Genomic DNA, 17,338 nt, shown 5'->3' on the forward strand with positions numbered 1-17,338 from the left:
ACATTATCTGTGGCCTTTACAGAAATTTTCAAGGCTAGAAATGTTCCAAATATTCCGAAACGACTGATCACGACTCCCTGTCCCGAAATTCCCGATTTTGAAAGGTTCTTCTCTAACTGAAATAGACGACAGAAGCTTTTGTGCTTTTATCTTCATTTGCTGGAAACTCATGAGAAGCTTGTCCTTTATAGTATTATTATTATTATTATTATTATTATTATTATTATTATTATTATTATTAGTTGAAAAGTTTGGGTGAATTCAGAGGGCCTCAGATATCTCTCTACCTTGGGTACATCTATGTACTGTACATGGGGGGTGCAGAACTGAATCCTACAATTGTTTGTCCTAGCGTTTGATTATTGAACGTGCATCCCCTAGATCGGGTCAGCAAGAAGTTGTACGCGGAATACCAATGTAGTGGAAATAAGTTATATCTTGATTTTCATCTCTTTTTTTTGGGTTTAGAAGGGGGGAACAGCGGGTAGGTAATCCGTACAAATGTATGTCCATGTAGTATATGTGATAGTATTTTGACGGGAAACAGCTTTATTTATTTAATTTATTTATTTTGAGTGTAAACGAAACATAGATCTATCAATGGTTTGCTTACTCCCTCGCGATTTTCTCTCAATCCGTTGGTATTCGCGCATCAAACCCCTCCAGCTGGTATATATTCGCTCTTATTCCATAACTTAACTTTTAACTTGGGATAAAAACAGGGTTACCCTGGATTTTGGTCGCTGATTTCTTGATTTGCTACAAACGCTGCTATTTTTAATTCATAACTACATCATGCTCTAATAACAAGCGTAGCTGTGTTAGTTAAAATATGTGGAGTGGGTGGAGGCATCGGACGCTTTTGAGCTTTGGTTAGTTACTAAATAAATACCTAGGTAGCCTTTACTAATGTCATTACATACCCCTGCTCAGACACCACTGCATAACCATCCACATACCGCCTCAGGAAGCGCAGCAAAAATCGGGTTTTAAGTCAACATAAAGTGGGTTGGTGATTAATATGCGATTATTGATATGCATGATACCAAAAATAGAACCCCCGTTGAAAAGTGGACGTGGTTTCTTACGGGAGACTGGGAACTCCCGAGCCTGGTTGAAACAGGCCTCCACGGACTCCGACCAGGGATGGCCGTTGCGGGCGAGCGTCGGGGAAATGCTCCGTAAGAAAGAACAAGAAGGACACTTAGAAAAGTGAAGGTGCAACGCAAGCAGCCATTCAGCTGAAACGTCAAATAAAGCGCTGTGGCTTGTTATTTTGGTATATAAGGAACATGGAGTAGTATGGTATGCGTCCGATGCACTCTTCTTTCCCCCGGAGCGCAATTTTATGATTTCCCGCATGCCAAAAAAAAAGGACGCGGAATAGAAACAGCACAACAAAGGAGGGAAGCCCTTATATTCGATCAAAACAGACCTCATTTTAAAAAGATCTTTAAACGTGACGGGGCCTAACACACAATGGCGTTCCTCTCTGAGGCCATATCAACTCTAAGGAGCTTTCTAGCTACCGACGAAATCATTGAGCCTACCTCCGACCAGTATGCCTCGGAGACGAATTTCTGGTCCGTGTACAATAACCCCAAACCACAACTGGTCCTACGACCAAAGTCGCTTCCCGCACTCCAGAGAACAGTCGAGTATCTCTGTGCCTCAGACCTAGATTTCGCAGTCCGGTCCGGTGGTAACAATACAGCTGGCGCGAAGGATGTTCAACTGAGTATGAGTGCTTTTGATGCTTTTGAATTCGATCGGGGCAGTGAGACGGTAACTATTGGTGCTGGCCAGACGTGGGGAGAGGTCGATAGGAAGATGGAAGAGGAGGCCCCAGGATACACAGGTTCGGCCCTATAAACGCGTCTGTCCTCGTGCTATTAAAATGATAGTTTTATTAACTACTCTCCTTCCCCCTTGTTTCGTCTCGCAGTTTTGAGCACCAGGGTGCCTTTCGTTGGAGTTGCGGGCTCCCTTCTCGTCGGCGGGATGTCATGGTTTTCCGGGGAGTATGGTCTTTGCTCAGATCCGCAAAACCTTCTTGATGCCCATGTGGTGCTGCCGGATGGTAGGATGATATGGGCTTCAACGGAGCCAGAGCTCCTCTGGGCACTTCGCGGCGGAGGGGGGAACTTTGGAGGTAAGCGAACTTAAATATTTCCCCTCTAGTCATCCGAAGTGTTTCAGCGTTTGATAAGACTCTGGGTACCCAGTTGTTTCCGCCTTCAAAATCAAGGTGTACCGCTGCCCACAGAAGATCCTCGCGGGAACGATTGCGTTTCCAAAAACTGCAATAAAAGCTGTATCTAAGGGGGCATCCGATTTTGTGAAAAGATTGACCGATCCAAAACTTGCGGCACACGTCGTGGTTATGAACTTCGACCCCCCTACGGGCTCAGACGCCATTCCGCAGCCTAGCATAGCAATCAATATATTCGATGCCCATGGGGAAGAGCATGGGAGGAGTGAATTGGGTTTCAAATGGGCCTTCGACATTGAAGGTGCAGTAGACATGACCAAGGAAATGACTATTCGTGAAGTAAATGATTCTACAGGTATGTATATATACCTTAACTATGTCACAGACAATTTGCATCGACTCTGACACACTCATTGCTCCTTTTCAGCCTCGCTTCGGATGGCAGCGGGAAATACCATCATGCTGTCTTCACCACTAGTCGGCTCTGAATCTATTGATCCCGACTTCGTCGTCCGAATGGCAGAATTCTACAAGGAGGCAGTAGAAACGAACAGAACTTTGGGATCTGGTAGTTTGATCGTTCTGGAAATCTTAGGCAAAGTGAGTGTGGCCGCTCGCTTGTTTAAACATCTCTGTTTAGGCCCGATGTTGATGCCTTTCCACAGGGTACTCTAACTTCTGCTGGAGGAGCCGCCATGACAGCGTGGCCTCGTACGAAGCCACAGCATGTTCTTCAGTTCGCTTTGATGCATCCTCCCGAAGCAGACTGTCCCGCTGAGGTGGTTTCGGGACTTTTAGAAAAGGCTCCCACGCAGATATGTCCTGCTCATAAACCCAGCGAATATTGGCCCGCCTTTATCCAGGAGTTCCAGGATTTGAGCCAGGTGAGTTTACTTTTCGCCCAACCGGTGCCACAATTTTTCCTTTTTCCTTTCTTGCTTCCTCTTTCTTCACGTCTTCTTTTCACAATCTTGAGGTCAAGTCAGAGCTGACGATAGCTTATATGATAGATCTTCGGGCCGAACTATGACCGACTCCGTCATGTTAAAACAACATATGACCCCAAAGGTAGATTGAATAAGGGGCTTTTTATTCCTCCGTTTTGACCATCCGGCAAGACAATAATGTCAGCCATACTACGCTGCGTAGTATGCATTTCGTCGTATTCGTATTATTATTGGTGAATGAATGGGTAGGGCGTAGTTGCTTGGATTCAACATGTAATAAATTGGCCAGCTTTTCAGTGTCCTCAATATCCATGACATTCCTTTTTGTTCAACCACCTGTAGTTTACTAGTAACTAACAAAAAATCGTATATTCTTCTCGTTCGGGCTAAGCGGAGTTGTTAAGGTTCACTCCGGTCACGTGCTAGAATTCTCCGCTTTTTCGGGGCAAAATTTGCCAACTGAATTAGTCAGCGCCGCCTTTAGTTAACTATCAAATCGAGGATTTCCCAGCTTCAGCTTTCGCCCCAACTTAACCATCCCACAACAATCCCACACGCCTTTTCCTTCCATCATTATGTCGAATTTGGCACCCTCCGCATTTCGACAGGCACTCCGTGCATGTCCACGCCGACGTGCCTCTGTCCGGCCAGCTGTTCCCGGAATAGCGGCAACGGCAGCCAGACGGTGCTATGCGTCTGAATCGAAGCCAGCCAGAGCTCAGGCCCATGTGGACTTGGACGTGGATGTCGCCATGAAAACTGGCCAGAAGTCGTTCGTCGAACAAACTGGTGTCCGGCCACAGGGTACCACCGTGCTGGGCACGGCGGCGAGCGGCGATGGCCTGACGGATCCATCGAGTGGTATTTTGAAGCAAGCTACCGTCCTAGAGCAAGGCAATCGGCCTATATACCTCGATATGCAAGCCACAACACCTACAGACCCACGTGTGCTTGACGCGATGCTCCCTTTCCTCACGGGCTTTTACGGCAATCCGCATTCGAGGACACATGCGTACGGATGGGAGACCGAAAAGGCCACGGAACAGGCCAGAGAGCATGTTGCTAGCCTGATTGGTGCGGATCCGAAGGAAATCATCTTCACCAGTGGCGCGACGGAAAGTAACAATATGAGCATTAAGGGTGTTGCGAAGTTCTTCGGCCGGTCGGGAAAGAAGAAGCACCTCATCACATCACAGACAGAGCACAAATGTGTTCTGGATAGCTGTCGACACCTCCAAGATGAAGGGTTCGAAGTGACATACCTTCCTGTGCAGAGCAATGGATTAATAAATTTGAAAGATCTTGAGGCTGCCATCCGTCCCGAAACGGCGTTGGTGAGCATCATGACGGTGAACAATGAGATTGGCGTTATACAGCCCGTGAAAGAAATCGGAGCTCTTTGCCGGTCGAAAAAGGTGTTCTTCCACACCGACGCTGCGCAAGCCGTTGGCAAAATCCCCATCAATGTTAATGAATGGAATGTCGATCTCCTTTCAATTTCTGGCCACAAGATCTATGGGCCGAAAGGCATTGGAGCTTGTTATGTGAGGAGACGGCCGAGAGTTCGTCTCGACCCCATCATTACGGGTGGTGGCCAAGAGAGAGGACTCCGGAGCGGGACGTTGGCTCCCCATCTTGCCGTTGGGATTGGAGAGGCGTGCCGCATTGCAAAGGAAGAAATGGAGGTAAGAGATAATTCCTTTTCGTTTTCTGTTACTTTTGGAATGCGGAAGAAGCGGCATTTGGTTTTCCTTCAACTTTATCGTTTTCTCTTATTTGTTTCTTCGCACCTCGAATGATTATATGCTTAATATATGCATGGCTTTCTGAGAGTGGTTGGTTGTAGCTGCACGGCTTTTGCTGTGTTTACCGACTATCTTTGATCTACATAGCAGGGGTTATGACGTTGATTCGGTGATTTTGATTATTTTTACTCTATCCATATATGTCTGTTTACTTTATCTACTATGGATTGCTTTGCTAATTCCGCCAAAAAAATCTAGTATGATGCGAAACGCATCAAAGCTCTGTCCAAACGGCTTTTGGACGGCCTCCTCGCAATGGAGCATACCACCTTAAACGGTGATCCCGAAGAACACTATCCCGGCTGTGTCAACGTATCCTTCGCGTACGTCGAGGGTGAGTCCCTCCTGATGGCTCTCAAGGATATCGCATTGTCCTCTGGTAGTGCGTGCACCTCCGCCTCACTGGAGCCCAGCTATGTTCTCCGGGCGCTTGGAAACAGCGACGAGAGCGCGCACAGCAGTATCCGGTTCGGCATCGGACGATTCACGACAGAGCGCGAGATCGACTATGTACTGCAGGCTGTTAGAGAGCGCGTGTCGTTCCTACGGGAGCTTAGCCCCCTATGGGAACTAGTGCAGGAGGGGGTGGACCTAAACACGATCGAATGGAGCCAGCATTAAAAAAACACACGCTGGTATTTTAACCGGCCCGGGTTTTATTACCTGATTTTGATACCAGAATATCCTCCGCTCAATCTCTGCGACGAAGAGTTTTTACTTTTTCAATTTTCCCACCATGACTGCCTTGTGTTTATACCAGCCTAATTTTACCTCTTATGGCCGGGTATTTTTCATGAGATATCGAACCACTTAAACCACCTAACCATTAACCACCTAGCAACCCTCATACCCGTCCAACATTCGCAAGCCATTTGTTGACTGATTTTCTTTCCTTCCCTCTTTGCTCAGCTACTTGTCCGATTACCATGTTATCATGTTCTTGTGGGGCGTTTTCCACGAATCTGGGTTTCTTTTAAACAACCTGATCATTTTCTGTATATCCATTTTTTCTTTTGTATTATTATTATTATATCAGGCAGTTCGCTTTACTCCTTTTTGTTGCTCAACAAAAAAAAAACGAAATGGGTAGTAGGATGGACAAAATGCTAAGTTATGAGAAAAAGAAAAAAGAAAAACAAAAAATCATTTATGATATCAGTTCACGTATTCTCTCTACTCAAAACCAGACATTATATTATTATATATTTTAGTACAGTTGACCACGACCATCCACCATCTATCCTCTCGCGCATGATCAGGCGGATGAAGCCATAAAACAAGTAGAATTAATGTCCTTGCATAGTATTCGGCAAATGATTGTCCCCCGCATCTAGTATATTCGAGAAACAGACGGACGGGTTTTCATCTAGCGTTACGGAGGCGTATAAAAAAAAAAAAAAAAAAAAAAAAAAAAAAAAAAAAAAAAAAAAAAAAAAAAAACTAGCTTACTTCTGAGTGTTTGTCATTGCTTCGAATTAACGACCGGCAGTGATGCAACAGGGCAGGATTAATTCCAAATAGTATGTCATAGTTGTTGTATTGCTTGGAACAGGGAAAAGAGCACGTGATTGTAACTAGTATTTATTTATTTTAGAGTAATAAAGTGAAGAAATTTCGGTTCTCGGTGTATATTATTATTATTTAATAATAATATTTACTATTTATTCTCGTCTTTTTATTTATTAGTGGAACTATTCATTATTCATTCGTCAAGTATGTACTCCGGAGAGAGAGAGTACGGAGTAACATGAGCGAATCGCTGCAGGATAATAAAATATTAATATAACGGAGTAGTTACGCTGCTAATTAAATACTCCTCCTCCTCGGGTTCGGGTTCGGATCAAAACCATTGCCAATAATAATAGGCCAAGCTAGCCGGGTAAGTTATCCTTTCCACGCCGCTTGAACTGCAAATTAATATCCAGTGGCTTAGATGGAGCCGTTTCTGCTGTTTGCTATTGCCCTTTGCACGAAACCCGGGATCATCAGGGGCCAAACCAGACGCCTGCACACAATCTTTGCCAGGTCTAACCGCATTTCTGCCGCCAGGGATAGGCATAGGATAGGCATAGGATAGGCATGGGATGGGCATGGGATGGGCATAGGATGGGGCATATGGGGATGGGATGGGGATGATGGGATGGATGGCTGCTACGGCGCCGTCTATGTTCCTCTATGCGAGCCATCCCCGAGCTCTGGCCGAGGGATGAGACGGGGGTCGGTTATATAATGGTATTTTGATAGTTAACTATCTCTTCAGAGAGAAATATATCCCTGAGATTTGTTAAGGGGAAAAAAAATAAAAAATAGAAAAAAATAGTTAATAAGCTCTTTGTGGCGACGGGATTATATAAAAATTCTTTTATCGTCGCATATTATTAGCTTTTTTTCGGTCCCGGAAACCCCCATACAAAATATATCCTAGGTTTATAAAAGTGTCTCTTTTTACCTGTTTAACTACTCCGTACATTATCTCTTCTTATCTCTTCCTATCTGATTTTTCTCGTGTTCTCCTCCTATTCTCTTTTTCTCTTGTTCTCTGGTGATTTAAATCTCCGCCCCGCCTGCCGCCGCCGCCGCCCGTGCTGAACCCAACCCCCCCCCCCCGCCCTCGGCCACATATCACAAACATACTTATTTATACGTATATATATATATATATATATATATATCACATATATTTATTTATTTGTATAATATCTCTCGTTTTGCCTCTTCCTCTTCCTCTTCCGCAGGCATCTGGCATCGGCCATCTATCTCTTCTCCGTCCTACCCCTCGCCACCTTAACTAGTCCTACTCTCGACACATCTCCTAGGATTGTCAGATATGCTTGCGCCCCTCCCCTCACTCGAGGACTACGGCATCTCCCCCGTCACAGGCTTCCTCCCAGAAGAAACCCCGCTGCAGAGGCTACCAGACCCTTACTATGCAAAATGGGAGTCCATTGTCACCAACCTCCAGGCCTTGCTGCTCAGCCATCGGTTGCGGCCTACCATTGATAACATGCCAATTCTCTCGACCGCGAAACTGAAATCTGAACCGGAATGGCGGAGAGCGTATGTTTTGTTGGCGTTCATGCTGCATGCCTATATCTGGGGTGGTGATTCTCCGGCTGAGGTACGTATTAAAAAAAAAAAATTTTATCCGCGGCGCCTTTTACCCGGGGCTTTTTACTTTTTACTTTTGTGTATATGCATGCACACTTGTATATATATTTTTCCAGAGAAAGGGAATTGGGGTTGGTTTCACAGCATACACATTGGCGAACATCAAAAAACTAACTAATAATGACGCATCTATCTTCCAGATAATCCCCCAATCCATCTCAATCCCCCTCCTCAAAATCTCCGCACACCACGAACTTCCCCCCGTGGCCACATACTCCAGCCTATGCCTCTGGAACTACAAGCCCATTTTCCCCGAAGAACCGGCCGACAACATCGAAAACATTACTTCGCTCTTCACCTTCACTGGCTCCCTGGACGAACAATGGTTCTATCTAGTCTCCATCGCCATGGAATCCCACGGCGCCTCCACCATCCCCCTAATGCTCAACGCCATCGCCGCTGCCCGCCAAAATAACACACAGCTAGTCATTGAATGCCTACGGACATTCGCCCAACGTATCGACGAGATCTCAGACATCCTGCAGCGCATGTACGAGAACTGCGACCCCCACGTCTTCTACCACCGCATCCGCCCCTTCCTGGCCGGCAGTCGAAACATGAGCGACGCAGGCCTCCCGGACGGCATCATCTACGATGACGGCACCGGCTCCCAAACCCGCCACTACTACAGCGGCGGCTCCAACGCCCAAAGCTCCCTAATCCAATTCTTCGACATAGTCCTCAACATCGAGCACCGCCCTACGGGCGAAATGCGGAACAAGAACCCCGATCGGGAGGAGCTCGGCTCCTCCCCCCCAGGGTTGGACGAAGGCAGCAGCCAGGCCCCGCCCAACAAGCGCCACAACTTCATCATGGAGATGCGCTCGTACATGCCGGGCCCGCACAGACGCTTCCTCGAACACGTCGCCAGCGTCGCTAATATCCGCGACTACGTCCTGAAACACAGCGCCGACAGCGCCCTCTGCGCCGCCTACGATTCCTGCCTGGCCGTCCTCCGCGCTATGCGCGACAAACACATCCAGATGGTCTCGCGGTACATCATCATCAAAGCGCGCGAGGCGCGCGTACACCACGACAGATCTGCCAGTAGTCCGCGTGCGGCCCCTGGCGGCGCCGGAAAGGCCCGCGCGGTCAACTTGGCCCGTCCCGTGGCTGCGACTGGGGATGGCGTGGTTGTTGCGCCGGCCTCGGGGAGTGGAGGCGGAAGCAAGAGCCTGCGGGGAACAGGCGGGACTGCGCTGATTCCGTTCCTGAAGCAGGCGCGCGATGAAACGGGCGAGCCGGCTGTGGGGTTGCTGGTGAAGGAGTTGGCGAAGCACGGGCCTGCAAGGGCGACTAGGAGGTAACCCAAAATGAACCAGATGGGCTTTTGCAGCATATAAATAAATAGAACTAAAGTCTGTTGAGACTTGCGGGGTCAAGAGCAACAGACGAGAATGAGGATGAAAGCTGATGTTGGGGTCATCGGCACCGTGCGTCACTGCTGGTGGGTGACATTGGATTGGATTGGATTTTTGATGGTTGTAAATGATGAGCACTTTGTTTTTGTTTTGGATGTTCTTCTTTTCCCCTTCCCCCCCCCCCTTTTTTTTTTTCTAATATAGACGTTACATTTGTCTCATGTCCATGTACGCTACATCATCCGTCCCTCACTTTTTGTATAATGCTTGGATACGTGTCATTATGGATGGTTTGTATATATTACCCGTCCTCTCTCCTCCATCCTAGTTTTTGGTTGGATTGGTAGGTCTGGTGTCTTTTGATATGTCTCGCTACTTACTTGTCGATAGCTCCGGACGGATGTGGCTCATCCCCCTACCCAGGTGTATTTTTCTCTTCTTTTTTTTTATAAAAAAAGTTCTTGTTGGGCTTTCACATCTTTACGTCTCAGGTGAAAGCTACTACTTACCACCAATGAATGAATACAGAAACGAATCATGATTTGGCCTATCATGATTTTCTACATCATCATCACACAGAATATGCCTGTCCCGTCTTTTTGATTCTAAGATTTAAGTGGGCAATGGAAGAGAGCAGTTTGCCAACGCTCCCAATAGATCTTTATTTACAATAAAGAATAAGGGTAGCGAATTCGAAGGGGGCTTGGGTATATGTATATGGGTAGGGAGCGAATTCTCTTCCTATGACAAGCTGTTTTTATTTTTATTACCCTCCGTCCCCTCCTATTTATCCGCGGCCCCGTCAGAGACGGCATTCCGCAGGGGAAGGGAAGGGAGAACGCCAACCTTCTCATCATCTCATATAGGAGGAGTCTGATTTCACAGCGTATACTGCACCACTTCAGGCCTGGAGGAGTGCCCCGCACCATCGATCCAGACCTTACTTAACATTCGCTCGCTACCTGCGCGAGATCAATCTCAGCCTCCAGCAGCTGCTCCCGCTCCCCCGTCACCGGCCCAGCAAGATACCACCCCCCGCCAGCCGTCACCATATCCGTCTCCCCCAGATTCTCCCGCAGCCACCTTACGACAGCTCTCATCAACACATAATCCGCCGCCGAGATCATAAACACCTGCGCCGCCAGCGCATGCTTCTTCATCAGCGCGCCTATCTGCGCCAAATCCGCCACCGCCTCAAGGCCCGCAATGGTAGAGAGCGCCGGCCACGCGCCGGCAGGCATGCACATGCTGCTGCTGCTTCTCCGCAATCAGCGCCTCGCCGCGCCCCGTTCATGGTATGCCCCCAGCAACACAGGCCGCCCAGGCCATACCCCATACCGGGCCTCGGTCTCGTAGCAGCGCAGCGTCGAGAGCCGTCGCGCCCTGCGCCCAGACACAGCGCTCCGCGCAGGTGGGCGGGTTGGGGTTTGCGGTACACGCCGAGGATGGGGTGCCGTTGCTGTCAATGTTGACTTGGGCATTGAAGAGGGCGTAGCCGCCCGATGCGCGCTCTGAGATGGCCAGGCTGATTGTTATGCCGATCTCGTTGCCGTCGACTGCGACGCTGTGTTTGTTCGGCGTATTGTTGGATTGCGGCTACTTGTTTTAGGTGGGGGGTAGGTAGCAGTTTATGAAATACTGAGTATCGGCTCGTTAGCACACGACTATACTATACCTTGGCTATTGGTGGTTGGATTAATACTATAGTTAGTTATATCTACTTCCCCGCTTGCGACAGAGTGGCATCACCTAGTAAGGGTGAAATAATCTCTCCCTCTCGACTGGATTTATGTAGAGGTTGAATGGGCGGTCATGGCACACCCGTTCGTACGCTCAGAATGCGGCCCTTTTACGGGCTGCATACCGATAAACATCGCCGCAAATATAACAATCTATTTTGGCCAGATGCGCAAGTTCCCCAATGGCTTTTGAGGTCTTACAGTCGAGTAAGGCGGCTGGACCCTTGGAGTTAGTTGTTCGTGGGTTCGTTCCCGCCTGGAAAGTGAGAATTCATCATATTTGAAGGTTAAACTAAGCTGGCATCAGGACGAAGGACATGTATGTGCTTGGTAGAGAATGTCGATGATAGAGTCTAGTTAAGTATTTTATTCCTGCTTTTATAACCTACCATCTAGGTCTTGATGTTTGGCATGTGTTATATACATGAATGTTTGCAATAACTATTCCAAAGGCTTTTCTTCGAATCTGTTCCGACCACGCACCTTTCTTTTTATAGCGGCGGCGTATTCACATAACGGGGAAACCATAACGTTCAACGTATATCATTCTGGCAAATTTGGAAAGAATTCATCTACAACAACTTAAAACTACTGATAACCCCAGCCGGATATCATGACATGGCCCAGGTCGGAAAAAAAAAGCCATGAGAAAAAGAAACAAGAAAACAAGATCCCTACTAAATCCACCGTATTTCACCAAAAAAAAGAAAAACCCGAAAACACCTCTACTTCTACCCCGTCTGCTCCCCCTTATCCGCCCACCGATTCTCCATCTCCCGCTCCGTTTCCTTCTGCTGCGACTTCCCCTCCGCATGCATCTGCTTAAACTTCCTCCTCTCAGCCTCAGCCTGCGCTCTCTCCTGGTCACTGCCGCCGAACCCAGGACCGGAGAGGAACTCGCCGACTTTGCCCGTTACACGGTCTCCGGCGCCTTCACCCCATTTTGCCGCCTGTCTGCGTGCCTCCTGCTCCTCGCCCTCTTTGTTCTGGCGCTCGCCGGCTTTGCGGAGGTTTTCGTTGCCGAGTGCGGCGCCGACGGATTGTTTGGCGGAGCCGACGGTTTGGTTATATTGGCCGCTTGGTTGGGATTGGGTCTGGGTGGGTGGGCGTGAGATGTTAGATATATTCTGTAGACAAATGGGGTGAAGGTTCTTACTTCGTTCTTGGTCTCTTTGTCATCGGTGGGGTTGCTTCCTGTTACTTTGTTCACGGCATTCTTGACAACGTTCGACGCCTGTCCTAGGTAGGTGGAATTGGTTTCCTGGGGCTGGGGATTATTGGTGTTGGAAGACATGGTGTTGGGTAGTAAATGTATATATATATGTTGACGATATATGTAAGTTGTTTTCGGATCTCGGAACTGATAGAAGATGTGAATGACTGTCCTGATGTTGTTGGTTAAGAAAATACTCTAGACTTTAAGAGACATCAGGCAGATTTATATACCCAATCTATCCCAGCTACGTAACCCCCATCTATCCAAAAAAACCAAGTTCTAATGGGAGTAAATACCCCTATGATATCATCCGATAAAAACATGGCCGCAATTACGCTTCGGTGATGTCATCGGGCGTTCCATTGGCGCCAAGCGCGACCCTGCCCCTGACACCCGCGCGGCAAAAAATTCCCAGGTACACCCGCGCGCTGCAGCACTGGTCGGCCGTTTTTTCAACTGTTGATGCGTTGCGACGTTAGAGGAGTTTTTCTGAATATCTGCAAACCAATCGCAGGTCGTTGCAAGGCTCATCCATTAATTAACACCGAGGGGAGCGCCATTGGTATGTTTTGACGGACCAAGAAACAACTGGAGATGAGAATCGGAAATAGTCGCTGGTTACTCCAGGCCCATTGCAACTTGTTCTTTTGACAGTATGTTCTATTATTAATTACCAAAAGGTCTATTCCGACAAAAAAAGTCCCTAAAAAATCTGGAGTCTATATATATATATATATATATACAGGGAAAGGAAAAACGTAGAAACACAGACAAGATGATTAAAATTTCCCGATCAATAGCTGCACACCCATTCCCCTGGCGGTCCAGTATACAGTCTTCCAGAGATTCACAACGTCCAACGTGCTCGTGAACGTGTCGACAAAGCCGAACGGAAGCATAGATGGAATCCAGCCTGTTCAAGCAAGGCAGCCAAAAAAAGTTAGCATACTTGTATATATACCAAACATGAAAATCGAAGCAAAGTTTGAGTGACGATGGAACCACAGCGGAAGAAATGTGGAGTGAAAAAAAAAGAGCAAAAGGGGAGACAGAAATCCTCACCTTGCGCCAACTCCAACGCCCACCCATGCAATTGATACTGCGATCCAGTCCCGCGCTTCAACCAGTTCTGGTCACCGGGATAATATTCCGTCGCCTCAAGCTCTCCGGGCAAAAACCTCCGCTCCACGCCTTGCAGTATGGTAAAGTAATCTTCTGCGAGGTGAACGCCCGAGTGGCCCTCAGAGCCCAGCGGCGTGCCGTAGAAGATGAGATATTCGGTAATCGACGCGTGCAGTATGAGCATTGCGCCCATTGCGTTGCCGTGGTTGCTGGAGTGGAGAGAAGAAGGTTAGAAGAAGTTCGCACGCGCGCGTCGCGGAAAAAAGAAAAGAAAAACGAAAGATTTTCTCTTTTCCTCATCGAATTCCTCTCCCCCTCTCCCGTCACTCAGGATATAGGGGGCGACTGTGCACGCCCCCGAAAAGCTCACCTGAAAACCCAACGGGCCGGATCCGTATCGAACGGCAACACATGCTTCTCCCCATACTCCTGACGCAGCGCCAGGTTGAGATCCGTCATTAACTCAGTAACATTGTTCGGGTGGCGTTCAATTGACGCCTTGGAAAGCTCCTGGAGCCTCTGCGGGTCGAAGATGTAGAATCGCGGGAGGGCCTGGTCGAGCTTGTAGAGCCCGACGAGGAGGAGGGGGAGGAAGGCGAGGAAGCGCATCTTTTGGTATTTCCCAGATTGGATATGTATAGCTTGTCGCGACGCCCGTGACTGTTAATTATTAATTATTAAGGGATTGAAATACGGATTAGACGAAAAGGAGTAAATGCAAAAAATAAAAATAAAAAATAAAAAATAAAATAAATAAAATTCAAGGAATTTCCCTGAAAAACCTGCTTTCTAATCCGGGTCGGGGCGTCCGGGGTCGAACCACGCGTCAAGGCGCGAAAAAGGGGCTTTTTATCTATTTATTTATTTATTTCTGTCGCAACACCCAGCAGCTACTCTACTGTGTCCCGGACTACAAATCGAGATACACTATCATAAAACTTGCAAGAGGGCGATTCTACATTCGCGAAACAAAATACTTCCTCACCAAAATGTAAAGCTTTTTGAATGTAGAAGAAAGAAAAAAAATAACTGATATTTTAAACTTTCGGGTGGATCGGGAGATCCAAGATCTATCTAGATATTGGGGTACAGCAGTATGAACGCGAGCTGGCTTCCATGTCTCATTTTTTCGTGTTCATATTAGCAGCCATTTGAACAGGTGTGTGTTGTGAATCGTAGTCGCGCCGTAGCGTACATAGATGTAGAATGCTCCCTGATTGATTGCTTAGACTAGAAACGTGCGTGTGAATCTCGCTAGATAGATCGATGGGTAGGTAGCTAGCTAGCTATGTACATGTAACATACACACATACATTCATCTAGGTATCTCGCTGACAACTCCAAAACTTCTATGTTCATGATAAAATAGATAAACCACCCCTCGATCCTAACTAATTCACACGCGCGATGGGGGATACTTGCCCACTACTCTCCATCCTCGATAACCAACCCCATCCCCAACCCCGCCTTCCTCGCTAGCGCTCTCTTCAAAAACGCCTCCCGCGCCAGTCCCCTCGTCAGCCGCGCCCACGTCTCAACACTCACTCGCCCCTTCACCAACCCATCCTGCAGCGCATATATGGCGCGCTGGATGCCCCGCTCATCAGCGATGAGGTCATATAGCTGCTTCCCAACAACAGTAGGCGCAACGAGGACGTCGTCAATGGGAGGAAGGCCGGTAGCCTCTTGACGCTCCGCTACTGTTGCTGTTGCCGTTGCCGCTGCTGTACTAGCTGCCGACGGCTCGGTAGATGAGACATTTGCATCTGTCGGGGGGTTGGTAGATAAGCGCGATTTCGCATCTGCAATGACGCCGTCGGCACGTTGTAGGGATTGTTGAAGGATGGATGTGTTGGATTGGAGGGTCGAGTGGAAGGAGTTTAGGGCGGATATTTCAGATTGAAGAGTGGTAATGGCGGCTTGGAGGGCTTGGGATTGTGTATGTAGTGGTTGAAGACGGGAGGTTGTCTGGGAGATGGTTGATTGGAGGGTTTGGGTAAGGGTTTGGGAAAGGGTGCGGAGAAGGGCGTCCTTTTCTGGATTTGGCGGGATAGGCGGTGCAGCTGGTGGTGTAGATAAGGGGGGAAGCTCGAGTTCGAATAGTGAGTTGAGGGGGTCGCGTGCTTCGGCCTTCTTCGCTGCTGAGGATGGTGGCTGCGGCGGGTGAGCGTGATGCGGCATTGGAGAAGGTCCATAAGATGGTGCGGGAATGGGACGAGGTAGAGGCTGGCCCTGCGCAGCGGTCTGAGTTTGGGGCTGCATATATGGACCTTGGGGGGGGAGTGGTTGCTGCTGGTGTTGGTAGGAGAATGCCTGGGGGATATGTGGTGGGGCTGTCATATTCTGTCCAGGAACCGGGCTGACAGGCCCGACGGGTGTTGGTCGGTATCCGGCTTGTTGGTAGCCTTGTTTCGGCGGTAACGGTGGGGTTTGGGGTTTCATCTGCGCTTGCGATATGGGCTGTCTCAAACTACTAGATCGCTGCGGAGCATGATAGATTCCATTATTGTTTGACATTTGGTCATGATTCAGTTGTTGCGACGAAGATCTTTGATGACGAATATCACCGGGGAGCGGGGGTAGGGGCGGTGGTTGGTTGTATTTTTGCGCGGATTGGTCCCGATGCCTTTCTGGCTCCACCACTTGGCCTGGTTTCGGAGGTAACTGGGGAGGAGCCTGACTCTGTTGTACGGGTGGGGGGGATGGGCTTACAGCCTTAGCAAGCTCTCGTGGTAAGGGAGGAACGGCAGGGGGCGTGGCTTTTTGGTGCGGGGGGATAGGTCGTATATTCTGGTGCTGCTTTGATATCACGGGAGGCTCCTTCGCAAAGATGTCCCTGAGGATATACAAGAAATCAACGATCGTTGACCGCTAGTTTAAATTTGAAGTCAGTACAGGCCTTTCCCCGGTATCATATAGATACTGATACCATGCTTCACCATAAAAACCCTCTCTTGACGAAACTAAAGCCATTCGCCAGTATTAGAAAAGCACGCCACTCACATCCCATGCCTCCGACCAGTGTGCCAGATAATGGTGATACACCCTTCCCTCCCCACTAACATGTTGACCGGGGCGAACTAGCATATCCGGCGTCGGGGTGACATACACCATCGGCGGTTCACGCGGGTACGCCTTGGGCACCCAGATGGTTATCGGAAATCGATACACAGCTCCGCGAAATGTGACGGGTAGCGTTCCTGCCACGTGTAGGAGCAAAGCGGGTACGCCATTCTCATATGCTATTCATACAACAGAAACTTCGTTAGCTTTAAGCCGCAAAATATGGGAAAACTGCGAGCTAGTTTCGCGCGGCGAGGATGTAGGAGGGCTAGGGAGGAGAGGGATGGATAAAGCTAACTATAGACATCCGTTCGGGGAGCGAAGCCAGGGTATTGAGCCAGTAGATTTACTACGTCGTTGTATATTCTGTTTGGGTCTCGATATGTTTGATTAGGGCCGTACTCGGGCTGTTGAGAACGCGGAGAGGCGGGGCTTAGTGGTTAGCCAGCAATCAAATTTCTGGCGGTTTCGCTGCAGGAGGAGCCATGAATCACACAAACTTACGTTCGTTAGTACTCGATATAGCCAAGTTAATGTCTTCTGTGGCACTGTTGCCATGATTGTGGTGCAGGAGAAAGCCCAACAGACATGGCGCACCTCTTTTAGTGGAGATGGTTAGGGTTGGAGGTGGTGAGCGGTGGGGATGATGAAGATGAAGATGATGATGATGATTGATGAGATGGTTATGATGCAGCTGGTCAAAGC

The 17,338-nt window shown here is 48.4% G+C and overlaps 6 protein-coding genes across 6 annotated transcripts; 2 read left to right on the forward strand and 4 right to left on the reverse strand.

Moving 5' to 3' along the window:
- Positions 1-1,479: 1,479 nt before the first annotated feature.
- Positions 1,480-6,311, forward strand: BDBG_17421 (cysteine desulfurase; the record flags this gene model as incomplete). The annotated part of the gene is made up of 8 exons (XM_002623136.2): positions 1,480-1,858; positions 1,946-2,152; positions 2,226-2,567; positions 2,640-2,812; positions 2,878-3,096; positions 3,223-3,280; positions 3,661-4,844; positions 5,163-6,311. 8 exons carry the CDS (start codon positions 1,480-1,482, stop codon positions 5,583-5,585), a joined length of 2,985 nt encoding a protein of 994 aa, XP_002623182.2. The 3' UTR covers positions 5,586-6,311.
- Positions 6,312-7,606: 1,295 nt separating this feature from the next.
- On the forward strand, positions 7,607-9,727 carry BDBG_06623 (indoleamine 2,3-dioxygenase). The gene is made up of 2 exons (XM_002623138.2): positions 7,607-8,082; positions 8,273-9,727. Exons 1-2 carry the CDS (start codon positions 7,792-7,794, stop codon positions 9,437-9,439), a joined length of 1,458 nt encoding a protein of 485 aa, XP_002623184.1. The 5' UTR covers positions 7,607-7,791; the 3' UTR covers positions 9,440-9,727.
- Positions 9,728-10,405: 678 nt separating this feature from the next.
- Positions 10,406-10,827, reverse strand: BDBG_06624 (nitrilase). The gene has a single exon (XM_031722687.1). The coding sequence runs from the start codon at positions 10,738-10,740 to the stop codon at positions 10,438-10,440; it is 303 nt and encodes a 100-aa protein (XP_031579527.1). The 5' UTR covers positions 10,741-10,827; the 3' UTR covers positions 10,406-10,437.
- A 739-nt stretch (positions 10,828-11,566) lies between these two features.
- On the reverse strand, positions 11,567-12,697 carry BDBG_06625 (uncharacterized protein). The gene is made up of 2 exons (XM_002623140.2): positions 12,389-12,697; positions 11,567-12,326 (listed from the first exon to the last, which is right to left on the reverse strand). The coding sequence occupies exons 1-2, from the start codon at positions 12,524-12,526 to the stop codon at positions 11,964-11,966; spliced, it is 501 nt and encodes a 166-aa protein (XP_002623186.1). The 5' UTR covers positions 12,527-12,697; the 3' UTR covers positions 11,567-11,963.
- A 530-nt stretch (positions 12,698-13,227) lies between these two features.
- On the reverse strand, positions 13,228-14,179 carry BDBG_06626 (C-8 sterol isomerase; the record flags this gene model as incomplete). Its single annotated transcript, XM_002623141.1, has 3 exons — positions 13,228-13,361; positions 13,511-13,779; positions 13,941-14,179. 3 exons carry the CDS (start codon positions 14,177-14,179, stop codon positions 13,228-13,230), a joined length of 642 nt encoding a protein of 213 aa, XP_002623187.1.
- A 27-nt stretch (positions 14,180-14,206) lies between these two features.
- On the reverse strand, positions 14,207-17,299 carry BDBG_06627 (ESCRT-I component). The gene is made up of 5 exons (XM_002623142.2): positions 17,138-17,299; positions 16,932-17,040; positions 16,574-16,812; positions 14,357-16,441; positions 14,207-14,230 (listed from the first exon to the last, which is right to left on the reverse strand). The coding sequence occupies exons 1-4, from the start codon at positions 17,189-17,191 to the stop codon at positions 14,996-14,998; spliced, it is 1,848 nt and encodes a 615-aa protein (XP_002623188.1). The 5' UTR covers positions 17,192-17,299; the 3' UTR covers positions 14,207-14,230; positions 14,357-14,995.
- Positions 17,300-17,338: the final 39 nt, after the last annotated feature.

This window comes from Blastomyces gilchristii, assembly GCF_000003855.2.
Source record: "Blastomyces gilchristii SLH14081 genomic scaffold supercont1.14, whole genome shotgun sequence".
Taxonomy (NCBI): domain Eukaryota; kingdom Fungi; phylum Ascomycota; class Eurotiomycetes; order Onygenales; family Ajellomycetaceae; genus Blastomyces; species Blastomyces gilchristii.